General features: G+C 49.3%; 2 protein-coding genes and 1 long non-coding RNA gene across 7 annotated transcripts in view; 1 reads left to right on the top strand and 2 right to left on the bottom strand.

The window, feature by feature from the left end:
* The window catches only part of Garnl3 (GTPase activating Rap/RanGAP domain like 3), a 151,174-nt gene extending 151,058 nt beyond the window's left edge, over nt 1-116 (bottom strand). The window contains exon 1 of the mRNA XM_085835001.1: nt 6-116. Within this exon, the coding sequence (XP_085691127.1) occupies nt 6-85 (80 nt within the window). The 5' untranslated portion in view covers nt 86-116. The remainder of the gene's footprint in view (nt 1-5) is intronic.
* A 451-nt stretch (nt 117-567) lies between these two features.
* On the top strand, nt 568-1,580 carry LOC110289767 (uncharacterized). The gene is made up of 4 exons (XR_002377371.2): nt 568-662; nt 778-807; nt 904-1,049; nt 1,348-1,580. It is a non-coding gene; the product is annotated as an uncharacterized LOC110289767 (long non-coding RNA).
* A 3,631-nt stretch (nt 1,581-5,211) lies between these two features.
* Ralgps1 (Ral GEF with PH domain and SH3 binding motif 1) overlaps nt 5,212-13,023 on the bottom strand; it is a 244,145-nt gene continuing 236,333 nt past the window's right edge. For all 5 annotated transcript variants that reach the window (XM_085835005.1, XM_085835002.1, XM_085835004.1 and 2 more), the window contains 4 exons: nt 11,807-11,899; nt 11,551-11,656; nt 9,418-9,509; nt 5,212-5,953 (listed from right to left, as the gene is read on the bottom strand). In XM_085835005.1, the coding sequence (XP_085691131.1) occupies nt 5,924-5,953; nt 9,418-9,509; nt 11,551-11,656; nt 11,807-11,899 (321 nt within the window). In that variant the 3' untranslated portion in view covers nt 5,212-5,923. The remainder of the gene's footprint in view (nt 5,954-9,417; nt 9,510-11,550; nt 11,657-11,806; nt 11,900-13,023) is intronic.

Below are 13,023 nucleotides of genomic sequence, written 5' to 3'. Positions count from 1 at the left end.
CTCACCTCAGCACCTCTTGGTCCTTGATATCGTAGCACCGCCTTCTTTTGAGGGCCGCCTTTCTCCACATCCCGCCCACAGGCATGGCCCCCGACCCCGGAGCTCCGCCTCTTGTCTCTTGAAGCTGAGGTCTGTACTTGGAGCAATTCTGCTCTCTCGTCCCGCCTATCTAGCCCCGCCCATGTCGCCTCTTCCTCACTTCAGGGGTGCCTGGATGGTGCGGGTCTTCCTGCCTGAACTGGGGTCCACCATGGGGTTTGCGCTACCTCAGGATCTAACCAGTCAGCAAAAGGAGGTACTGCTGTCTCCTGGTGGCTGTTTGTGGTCTGACACAGTGAGGCTGAGGGGAGCTTTGGCTGGCTACCAGTTGTGGGTTCAGGTTTTCATTCATAACCTTCCAATTTTGTGACAGCGCCACCCTCCACCTCTCATTTCCTCCCCGAGTCGGATGCATCATCTGAGTTCTTTAACACTGCACTGTAGTTGGGTGTGGAAACTCACCTGAGTTTAAGTAAGGATGGCTTTGCCATCTATTTCTAGTTCAGTTTCTGTTGCTGTGATCAAAAGCACCTTAGGGAAGAAAGGCTTTATTTGTCTTACAGGCTACAGCCCATCATCTGGGAAGTCAGAGCAGGAGCTCAATGTCCCAAGTGGAAACTGAGGTCTGTACTTGGAGCAATTCTGCTTCTCTTGTCCCTTGGCTATTCAGCCCCAAGAGCCCTTTAGCTTCCCCGCCCCTACACAAGCCCCGCCCACATTGCCTCTTCCTCACTTCAGGGGTGCCTGGATGATGCGGTCCACAACGAGGTACAACAGTTTGGAGCTGGAAGGGTGAGGAACTCAAGAACTGAATCAGCACTTACAGATCTTCCTCTGGCTTGCTCACCTTCTTTTCTTATCCAGCCAAGTACCACCTGCCCGGGATACTACCACCTACAGTGGGCTGGATCCTTCACAGCACCCCACCACCGCCACCAAAAGCCCTCACAGACCTGTCTACAGGCTAATCTGATGGAGGAAGCTGCTCAATTGAGAGTTCCTCTTCCCAGGTAAAGTGTAGGTTGTGTGCTAATTTGTTCAGCAGGGCTCTTTCACTGTGATCACACAAGGTTCTTCTGGTCTCATTCAAGCAGAGACAGGAGCAAGAATGGGTGTGTATGCCTGGGAGCTGCCACTGAGATCCCCAATCTAGTTCTCTAGTTCCTGCGCTCCTGCTCGCTCCTGCTCGCTCGCTCGCTGGCGCTTGCTCTCTCTGTCCCCCTCCCTCCTTTGCTTCCTCCCTCTCTCCTTTACCTCTAATCAAACTGGAGTGGGTTTGCTTTATGCATCATGCCTTCCTCCTGACAGATCTTTTCAGATTATCACCTCGACTGGAACTCTCCTTCAGTAATCTCCGGTTGCCTGCTTTTCCCCATGTGTATCCTGTCCTCTCTGTCCCCTTGACCCCCCTCCCTCCACTCCTACAGCCTCCTTAATGTTCTGCAACTTCTGATCTGAAAACTCTCAAGGCCCCCTGTCTTCTTAGGCAGCCCCAGACCCTCTGCCTTCCTCTCCAAGAGATCCACAATATTGTCCCTGTCCTCTCCCTATATATTTACATCCTAGCAGAGCCCTGGGCTCCTCCAGGCATGTAGCACAGCAGCTGCCTGTCAAGTTGACTGCATGTGACACTAATAAATAGAACGATATTCATTGGAAAACACATTTAATTTCAAAGTAAACAAAGATGTCTGTACATTAAAGTATTTAATTAGTGAAACAATTATCAGTGTAACAAGCTGAAAAATACAGCAAGTTGATACAAGACTGAGGTAACAAAATACTTCACCAAAAATCTAAAGACTCCCAAGGAGGGATGATGTTATCAGTGGTTATTGCAGATGAGACAATTTACAAATGTTAGAGAAAAGTCCTCACACAACTGCATGCAGGGTCTGCTGGGAAAAAAGACAGCTTGAGGGGGTGCAGCAGATTGAACAAGAAACAAAGTAAGATGTGAAACCTCATTTTCAGTTTACCTGGAAGAACATGTAAGAAAGTGAAAACTACTCTTCATACAACATTTTGAATGCTAAGTGGGAAACCATGCATTTTGGCACAAAATTTATTAAAGAGTATACCTCACTAATAAACGAATTACTATTATTTCATTACTGAATGGTCAAAGTCCTTCCAAAATGGCAGATGACCTATCACCTTGCTGCGGTGAGTGGCAATTTGGGGCTGTCCATGGGACACACACTTGTGCAGCAGCAGCTTACAAGGTGGACCAAAGTCCAAGTCCTCGGCTCCCAGGGACACGCAGCTCCCACTCATACTGTATATGAATTAACACTGAAGTTACAGAGTAAACGGGGTCGGGGGCTGTGCATATGGCAAGCACTCAGACCCTACTCTCTCATCCTGCCTTTGGCGTCCTCCCTGTAACCATCCTTGAACACAGATCTGAATCTGGCTGCTTAGAGCCAGCCAGCCTCCCGTGTCGGGACTCTCCCAACATCCCCATCCAATGTGAAGTCTTCCTGGAAGAACCAATGCACACGATTGTGTTGAGGAGTAGGAGAGACAGGGTCTTGCCAAGGTGGCTTGCGAGGAGGTGATAACTTGGCCGTTGACTGGTTAAGTTCTACAAGGGCCAAAATTGCATTTGTCTTGTTTCTAGCCTTTTTCAGTCTGGGTAGAGCCTGGGGTATAAGAAGTATTCACTTGAGATATGAATGTTTATGCAATAAATACACTTTCAAAAGGGCTTTGTGCAGGGTGGGATTTTTGTTTTGTTTTATAACATGAAATCACCCAACATATCAATATGACACAGGGCCAGTTTAAGGGTCACACAGAAGAGAAGCTGTGCTTTTGGCAATATTCAATAGAGGTTGCAAAGCTCTGGATGCCACGTGCAGATTAAAGCAGCCTTGGCTTATAAATGGCTTCCCAGTTTTACAGATCATTTTCCATCTGAAAATTGATATTAAAAAATAAACAACAAAACAAACAAAAAACCACCACACCTTTCTTAGGCTTGAGAGGCAAGAGTAAACTGATGGAAGAAACACTGGCCATCTTGGTAAGGAGGAGAAATACAGAGAGCCTGTTGGCAAGCCACGGATGTGTCTACCTGCTCAGTATCAAGTGCCCCATGGCATTCGGCCAGGGCAGGGGAAGGCCGGACTCTCCTACTGGCTGTGTAGGAGTGTTTCTGATACTTCCCACCAAGTCCAGCCTCCACAAGGTATCTTGCTTGCTAGCGGACACTTGGCTGACCTTGTATTGCAAAACTTGTACACTGGAGAGGGGACAGAGGTTTACTCTTATTGTGAGTGAGTAGGCTTTTCTTGGGACTTCCTAATTCTACCAGCTGCCCATCCCAGTTTCTAAACGGCATTCTATAGCTCTCAGTTTGGGGTGCCATGGTCTGTCTCCAACAGTTTCACAGTATTTGTGTACTACGGACAGTGGAGCAAAAGTGCAGAACAGCTTCCTTCCAGGCTAAGAGTCCACCAAAGGACCACTGACTCTGTCATGTAGCCTGGCCACCTCCCCTTGCAGCCTTGTGTGACGAGCTGTGCCGAGGATATCAGCACTGAGCTTGTATGCTTGGCCTAAGGCCCTGCTTGGAGAGCCAAATATCTTTTAACTCCATCTACAGGGCTCTCCTACTACCTTCAAGGCTCACAAGAGTCCTACAAGGCTTTTCACTAATAAAGTCCAAGCAGTTGTCTTCAAGAGTCCATGGTAAGGATGCTTATGGAAGGGGAGTTTGGCTTCATTTAGGAAGATTAAACACTTTGAAAATAATTGAGATTGTGCTCTTTCAGCGTAGGCCTGGAAGAAAACACTGAGCCTCATAAGACAAATCTGTAAAGGGCAGAAAGTTCTGGGATGAAGTTCTGGGGTTTTGAGGTCTTGACACTGCACATGTGAGAACCCAAACAATGAGCCCCAAAGCAGACACCTAAAGGAGACTAGCAGCTGATGGTCTGGCTTTCTAGGAGTTAACAGGCAGGCAGGCAGGCTCAGAGTTGGAATAGATTAAAGTGGACCACGAATGAGTATGCTTGGAGGTGCCTCAAGTGTCTGACACCGTCGTCCATCTTCTGGATTCTAACTGGAGCAATGTTGATAGAATCCAGTGCACACAGCTAGTGCACACAGCTGGACCACTGGTGGGGGTGGATGTGCAAGGCAGCTGTGGTCAAGGCTTGATGGCATCAACTTTACCATGTGGAGTTTCTCTTGGCATGAAAATATCCAGGCTCTGCCCACAGGAAGGCTAGCTTCAGAGTACAACAAAGCTTGACTAAAATGTACGGCCATGACGAAAACTAATCCCCCCATCAAGTCATCCATGTTTTAGAGACATGTCACCATTTGTTTGTAATGCAGTGCTTTCTGGTGGTAAGTTCATGGTTATGGTGTTGTCTGCAGCTTCTCCATTATTGTTGGGATGGTTTCATGATTGGGTTACTGTGTAAAACCATGATACCCACAGGGACCCAGAAATTCAGCCTTTTCCAGAAAACTGAGGGTTTTCTTCTCAGGGTTAGGGTACCCAGATTCAAGGAGGAAGAGGAAGAGGGACAGAGAGCATCCATCAGTGATGACAAAGGGCAATACACTTGAATTAAAATGTGCAAAGTAAAAATCACCTTATGACAACAGGTGACAGATAAGTCCTTGTTCATGAATGCAGAGGCTGGACATCTCACTCCCTAGGGTTTGGCTCTCTTGTCACCTGGTCATCAAGAACTGGGCCCTTGGACTTGGATGAGAACTTGCTGGTGACTACATTTAGGGGCAAGACTGAGGGGGCTTAGGCCTCCTTGTCACTCAGCTCCCTGTGTGATCAGGAATCAGTGTGGCCAGCCCTGGCAGTGGTGGCAAGGGTGAGGAAAGGAGCGTAATTCTGCCCCATGGGAGAATGCGGAGTGGCACAGCTTCTGACCACCGATCACTGTGGGGGCCTCCAAGCTGCTGGGAGAAAAGGTCCCAGCTTCCCACACCAGCATAGCAGGAGTGGGCGAGATAAGGAGGGCCCATAGGACCACCAGGAAAGCCTGTGGTGGGGAGCAAGCAGGCCAGTGCCCAGTACACGGTCCTGAAATGGATTCTGCCTCAGACGGGCTAACAACAAGACCCAGGAGGGCCTGGGGCCCAGGGAACAGGCCATCCAGATGAATAGCACCCATAGGAACAGAAAACAAGACACGATTTAAGGCATTGTTTGTTTACAGTAAAAGAACTCAAGGGACCCTTAACACGGAGCTTCTGGACTCCCTTCAGACTTTTCTTAGAGGACAAGGCTGTAACTAAAGCTTCAAGCAGGGACTCAAAGCCAATAAGTGTGTGATGTCACAAGTCTTGTGCCAAAATGTATGTTTCTCAGAGAGTTCATACTCACTCGCTCACACACACATGTACCGCGCGCGCACACACACAGGATGCTTTAGGGGTATACAAAATCTGAGGCGGCCCTGTGGGTGAGTGGCCGGTGCACTTGGGGTGTAACAAGCCTGTCCAGCAGCCCGTCTCTGCTCTCCAGCCCTCTCGAAGATTAACGCCATCCACTCTGTGTGCAGCAGAAAGCATGGAGAACCCAACATGGGTCAAATGCTCCCCTGATGCAAAAGCAGCTGGTGGACAGACGATGGCCCAGAGAGGGGGCATAGGGTGCGCAGTTTGGGGTCTGACAGCCACCCAATGGGGTGCTGCTGCAGAATGATTCATGAGAGTTGCTGTGGGTTGACAGGTGGATCTCACACTGGGGAGCCATCCAGGACTGTGAGGCCATGGCCATATTCCTCGAGTCCAGCGATGAGGCTCCAGTGCCTTGGCCCACAGCTTATGCCCAGAGCTGCTCTCCTCCATAGAACCAGTCTAGGCTCTCAGAAGCCTTTGTAGTCTCGCCAAGTCCTGCAGATACTCATTCAAAGGACATAAGGTTTGCAGGCACCTAGGAGAGAAAGCTCACCCTCTGTCAAAGTTTCAATCCACAGAAAGGGACAGGGGACAGTCCCTACAGTTAGGGACATACAAGTATGGGGAGGGAAGAACTCGGCAATGACTGCTGCCACTGGGGAGTAGCTACCATGTGCCAGGCATTACACTGACTACTTCATATGCACAGGTTCTGGAGTCCTCACTTGACCTCTATCAGGTGGACGCTGGAAGGGTCGCCATAATGAAGATGAGGAGACTGAGACTCGTACAGGCCACAAAGAGAGTTAGAGCCAGGGCTGAGACATTTGTCACCACTATCCTCTGAGCCAAGACAACTAACTGGGTTTATGGTATGAAGGATAGGCCCTGCTGAACTAGGGTGAATGTCTCTGGAGGGGAAACTAGCCTAGAAGGTGGGGGATGTCTTAAGGTATGGCAGGGAGTTGGCACAGGAGAAGGAAGTATGGGGAGATCGTGAACTCCACTCCCTTCCCCCAGAAGCTACCAGCCCCACTGTCAGAGTACTTCCCTGCCCTCACAGCTGCCTCCACTCCCCAGCTCTGAACTTCCTCCCTTGGCATTACTTTGGTGTTCTAGTTGGTATGGTTAGACATCACTTCATAAAGTAAACCAACCCAAACCCATCTTGGTGTCAGTTTCACCCAAATGAGAAATCAGAAGAAGATGCAGCTCCAAGAATGTTCATCGCCTCAAAACTCACGGGAGCAAGGCATAGGGAATCAGCTCTGAGATGACAGACAGGCAGAGCTTACAGAGAAGAGAGGCGCCGCAGTGACCTGCAGCCATGTGTGCAAGCATCGCTCACCCTCAGGACCACAGTGCAGAGGAGCAGAGGGCAGGATGGTGCACACAGGCATGGCTCTCTTATTAAAGAGGTTTTTAAATTGTAAATGAGGGCTGGGCCATAGCTCAGTGGTAGCAGCTGAGTCCTGGGTTTCCTCCTCAGGAGTGCAGTAAAATGAGACAGGGAAGTAACACACATCAGGAGAAGAGGGAAGTTAGGGGAGGAAGAGAATGACTTAAGGGGAAGGGGAAGGTCTCAAGACCTGTCAGGGTTTCTAGGTTTTGGATGAAGTAAGTATATGGTGTTTCTCTACTACTGTTTTTGGCTGTTGTTGTCTTTAGTTGTTTGTAGCCCAGGCTGGCCCCGTGATCTTCCTGCCTCAGCCTCCTGAGTGTTGCCACAGCTAGCTCTACTGCTGTTGTTTGTTTCTTACACATACATTATAAATAAGCTTAAATAGATTCAGTGTCAGAAAAAAAAACAATTTTAAGAAGTGCAAATAGAAACAGTCTTCATCCCAGATTCCATGTGGAAGGCCACACTTCTGTAAAACCCTTTTCCGTGCCATTCCTGAGCTGTCTCTCAGGTGCATAGTGACTGATTTAAGTAAGCCTCTACCCCATACATGGGGTTGAGGTTGTCCCCATGTTTTATACATCACAGTATAAAAGCAAATTGATGAAAAGCAAATTAGAAATAAAAAAGAAAAAGGCATAAAAAGAAAATCCTCCTTCCCCTAGGTCTGAAAACTGGAGACAACCACATGGCAGGACTTTGCCTTGGCATGCCGTATTGGCATGCCGTATTGGCCAGTGCATGAAATCCCACTTAGGAGTCTTCTGGACAACATGCCAGTCTGCTGCATGAGTTGCTGCACTTTCTGGCTGCTGTTATTCCTGAGAATGAACTCACTCAGACCTCCCTTTGCTGCTCCTGGATGAGATCGTCCTGTTCCCCCAGCCAGGTGCCTACCTCAAGCCTATCAGGCGGACCTAGAACCACATGGCCTCCTGCACACAGGCCCTGGGGCTGCCTATGTATGGCTGGTGAGCTCCAGTTTGCTGTGAAAGCTCAGGGACGGTAGGGTGCCCAGAGCTGAGGAGACTGGAATGGAAGATCCAGATCTTCCTCTTAATGCATCTTGCTGCAGCAGCAACCCTGTTCAAGCGTCAGCCTTGTTCCCCTTGTTGCCCTGACATGGCAGTGGGCCCAAATCACAGAGATGGACAGTGATGCTGATGTAATGTGTAGACGTAAGTAAGCTGGGCCGGGAGTGTACCTCTGTGGCAGACCAACTACCTAGCATGTCTGAGGCCCAGGGCTCAATCTCAGCACCACTGAAAAAGACTTTGTACATCTATCTGCTCGTCTATCTCAAAGGTAAATAAGCACTCTAAAATTATAGGATTATAGTTTCTTGTATATCACTGTAGAGATTTTACATGAATATGCTCACATACATATAGTAAATATTCACAAACATTTAAATGCAAATGCAATCACCCTTGCCTACTCCAACGCCTTTTGGACCTCCTTAGACCTGCCACCATCTTCCTGGTAGCTATCTGGTGTTGCTCAGGAATCTCAGGCAGGCTGGAGGTTTCTGGTGTTCTATCATGGACAGTGCCATAATGAGCATGCTTTCACGTTTGGTTGTAAGGACATGGTGAGGACAGGGTGAGCACACCCACGGGCCCACAGGCTCTGAGGACAGGGTGAGCACACCCACGGGCCCACAGGCTCTGAGGACAGGGTGAGCACACCCACGGGCCCACAGGCTCTGAGGACAGGGTGAGCACACCCACGGGCCCACAGGCTCTGAGGACAGGGTGAGCACACCGGCGGCCCCACAGGTCCTGAGGACAGGGAAGTTTACTTTGGGCTTCCTTGTGGCATCAATGCTGCCCATGTGACATGCAGGGAGCAAGATGTTCCAACTCAACCCCACCTGTGTTAAGGATGGAGGCTGCCATTCCTGTCAAAGGCCTGCCCAGTAGGGGCTGTACTCCTGGCTCTCTTTGTCTGGTACAATGACAGGGACTCTCAGTCAGGAGCTATAAGGTCAGAGTTGTGGATCAGGTAGATGGAGTTGGGCCCCAGCTCCACCACTCACTCACAATGGGCCCTTGCACAGGTGTCCTTCACTTCTGAGCCTTAGGCTCCTCAGAGTACAATGGAAACAGTAAGAGAACCCACATCATAGGGACATGGCTGCATGTAAAGTCATGGGTGTCAAGGAGAGGAGTGGGAACAACAGAGGAAGAGGATAGACCAGGACCTAGGTTCTGTGCCTTGCCTGGCACATGGTTGTCCCTAAATACTTTAGATATTACTAGGACACTCCCCAGACAGAGGGACAGACCTATTGGTCAATTTGCATTTTTCCAATGAAATCAGCTCTGGGGAACAGACTAAATAGATGCCAGAGCTGGACACTGGATGATGTCACACTTGCCACCTCACTGTCCCCTAATGGCTATGTCTGTTGCATTTTCTCTAATGGAAAGGATACTACATTCTAGTTTAGGCCAGGCTTCATTCATGCAAGGGTTGCCTTGACTCATGGGAAAATCTTTGAGTGGGCACCTAGGAACAAACCTGGTGGGCTCTGAGGACAGAAGGGAGACCTACTGTCTACAGGATTCTGCTGACACAGATCTGAGGGACGTTACCTGAGGCCTGCTGCTTTTACATGCATCATCCAAATGCTTGTGCCACAGTATCGCATGGAAACGGGAGCCCGTCTGGAACTTGTAAACATTGCCTGATGGGGAAAGGAACCCTGGTTAGGAAGGACACACAAGAGGGCGAGCCTGAGTGTGCTGTGTGAGCACGAGTCTGTAAGAGTAAGAAAAGCTGTCATGGCAGGCCAGGGTGAGATCTTTGGACTAAGACCCTAACAACCAGGTTCCCAGCGGCTCTCAAACCAATGTTTATAAACATATAAAAGAAAACACAAAGAAAATCACTGATACCAAGACTCAGTACTAAACTACCTGCACAGTGTGATGTAAGTCTGTCAGTTTGTCTGTCTCTATATCCTAGAGCTGGCAGTAGGTCTAATATCATGCTGGGATTTCAAGAGGAGCACCAATGAGGTGCATCCGGAGATGTCTGCAACCACACTTGCTGAGAAAATGCCTACAATTTCTCCTGGGGACAAAACTCAGAGGATTTCTGAAATTCTTGCCATCTGATGCTTATACTCATAATGGAAGGAAGACAACATTACTTGTCACCGAAGACCAAGATGTAACTTTTCATATTTAGTTTAGAGACCCCTTTAACTCTGTCAGTGGCATTGCCCCCTGACCTCACGTCACATTCCTTTTGCTTGGAGACAATGCTTTCCTCTAGGCCAGCAGTTCTCAACCTGTGAGTTGTGAACCCTTTGGGGGTTGCATATCAGATTTTTATAGTACGATTCATAACAGTAGCACAATTAGTTATGAAGTAGCAACAAAATAATTTCATGGCTGGAGGTCATAGGGTCATGACATGCAAAGCTGTACTAAGGGTCACAACATTAGGAAGGCTGAGAAGCACTGCTCTAGGCTCAAAGAGGAGTGGCCTGTGGTCCCCATGGCCACAAGGGCCCATGGAGCTTGCACAGGCATGGCTTTCCTCCTAAGGAAAACCTCACTGGTGGGTTGGAGAGATGGCTCAGTGGTTAAGAGCACTGACTGCTCTCCCGAAGGTCCTGAATTCAAATCCTAGCAACCACATGGTGGCTCACAACCATCTGTAATGAGATCTGATGCCCTCTTCTCGTGTGTCTGAAGACACATACAGTGTACTTACATATAATAAATCAATCAATCAATCAATCAATCAATCAATCTTTAAGAAAAAAGAAAAAAAGAAAGAGAAGAAAACCTCTCTGGCCTGGCCAAGGCCACTGGGGAAGGGACTCTAGTGGCATGAGTAAGGACACCTGTGTGTGGAGCAGATGCATACTTAGTCACCCCAATACAGCAGAGGGCCTGGCAGTCTACCACCTCTCTGCCTGCAGGGCTCCTTGAGGTGGTTGGGCGCCCTTATTTCTCAGCTGCAACCATGGGAACATGACACTCTTATAGTCCACTGGACTGTACCCCCATCATCCTTCCCAGGGAACTTGCTAGAAATGCATAGTCTTGGTCTCTAGCCAGATCTGCAGACGCCAAAGGCAAACTTTACCCAGCACGACCTCAGATGACTTGTGTGTGCTTGAACTCTGCACTTGAACGTTCCTATTACTGTATGAATGTGTGTAAGCTTCTAACCGTGTGGCTGCTGCTGTTTGATTTTTGCTTCGTAACTTGGGATACCAAGGAAGCTGGATGTGGACTGCTGGGCATGTCAGTGAAGACAAGGTTCCTGGGCGGGATAGAGCCAGGCCCTTTCCCTCCTTTTCGCAGGGACTGAGAGGGAAGTGAGGAAGATCAGCTTGGAGCTTTTAGAGTTACACAGGTTCTGAGTTGCCGCTGAACCTGGACACTGTATAGTCTTATAGTAAAGCTATGTCAAGTCCCTGGAAACCAGGACCCAAACCCTTCTGGTCTCAACTTTTTGCCTCATCTAACATTGGTTTCTATTTACTCTAAGACCCTTGGGCTACAGACTGAGGAAGGACAGACCCATCAAGTCAAAGGCAAGGCCTCTCTCACTGCTCAACAGAAGCACCAACCAGAGTCTAAGCAGCAAGAAGACTGTGTGCCATGGAAACCTAGGGTAAAGGGAAAATAGTGATCTCAGAGCTTCCAGGTGCACATCAGAGAGAGGTCAGAGAGGGAACAGCGGCTCCAGCCCAGGCTGCCACCCACCTTTGTCAGGGTTATTCAGCTGGAAGATATCTGGGTGCTCGGGGTCATCTGGCAGCTGCACCATCCAGCCTACGATGGAGACCTTCTTGCCAGGTGTAGATTTATACTAGAAAAGAGCAACAGTCATCTGGGAGGCCTGGACCCACACCCTGCCCTCAGCAAGGCAGACTAACATGGCCCACCCTAGCTCTTGCAGCCATAGGGGTCCCTCCCACTAGGGGAAGTCCAGCACAGGCAGCCTTTTCAGAGGACTTACATGTTTTCTGTCTGTACCCCGCAAAGACTTGGCTCCATAGTAAAGGAGGGTGGCTCCTGAGAGTACAACCCAGTACCTGGTCCATGAGGACAGCTGCAGAAGAAGGACAGGCAGAGCGATGATACTGGGGAGGGGAGTGGCCTCAGACGGCCAGATGGTGGCCATGGCCATCCCATTCATGCCAGAGTAGGCCTCCTTCTCTGGCCCTCTGTCATCCCTGGCAGTGCCAGCTCTACCCAGGCCCAGCAGATCTTTTTCCTCTCCCACTCCTTCCTTTCTTCCCCTTGTGGAAGGTACTTCAGGGTATAAATCCTGTGTGGGGGAGCTGGGCCCAATGGTGTATCAGGAAAATAGACATGCCAAGCTGCCACCTAGAGATGGAATGCTCATCGTGGGCTGCTCTGACAGGCTGAGGGCGGAAGTCTGAGGCCTTTGGTGGCGCTCGCAGGTCTGCAGTGTCAGTGTAAGTACCCAAATCTGGAAGGAAAGGACCACACCTCCCAGGAGAAGGCTAGTCAGCATCATGACAGAGTCCTCTTCCTCATGGGGACAGCTGTGTCACAACTAAGGAAAGCTGTCTTCCAGCCTTTCTCTGACACCACAGGATGCACAGAAAAGACACACATGCTAAACTGAAAAAGGCTCACAGAACATTTATCTTTACTGTTTGTGAAGAATGTAGACATTTTCCATTCTCTTCCATTTTATTAAAAATGCTAGTCCCACCGGGCGGTGGTGGCGCACTCGGGAGGCAGAGGCAGGCGGATTTCTGAGTTCGAGGCCAGCCTGGTCTACAGAGTGAGTTCCAGGACAGCCAGGGCTATACAGAGAAACCCTGTCTCAAAAAACCAAAAAAAAAAAAAAAAAAAAAAAGCTAGTTCCTGGCTATTGAGATGGCTTGGTGGGCAAAGGTCCTTGTCCCCTACCCCACCGACCTAAGTGTTATTTATCCCTGGGACTCAAGTGTAAACCAACTCTGCGGTTTGTCCTGTGATCCACTCAGTACATGTGGTGAGTGTGGTATGGAGAGGGAGTAAGTCCTTCCCACGGGTCTGCCATGGGGCCCCATGCTGTAGGGAGCTTTTTAACACCAACCTTATGAGACCGAGAGTAGCCAGAGCTGGGGTGGAAGCTCTCTACCTTATCCGTCATCCAAGCCTCTTACTGGCAACTAGAGACAAGGACTCTAAGAAGACCTGCAGAGGGCAGGAGATGGG

This window comes from Mus caroli, unplaced genomic scaffold (genome assembly GCF_978045245.1).
Source record: "Mus caroli unplaced genomic scaffold, Mus_caroli_1 scaffold_2, whole genome shotgun sequence".
In the NCBI taxonomy this organism is placed as follows: Eukaryota; Metazoa; Chordata; class Mammalia; order Rodentia; family Muridae; genus Mus; species Mus caroli.
This window is presented reverse-complemented; position numbering and strand designations above follow the sequence as displayed.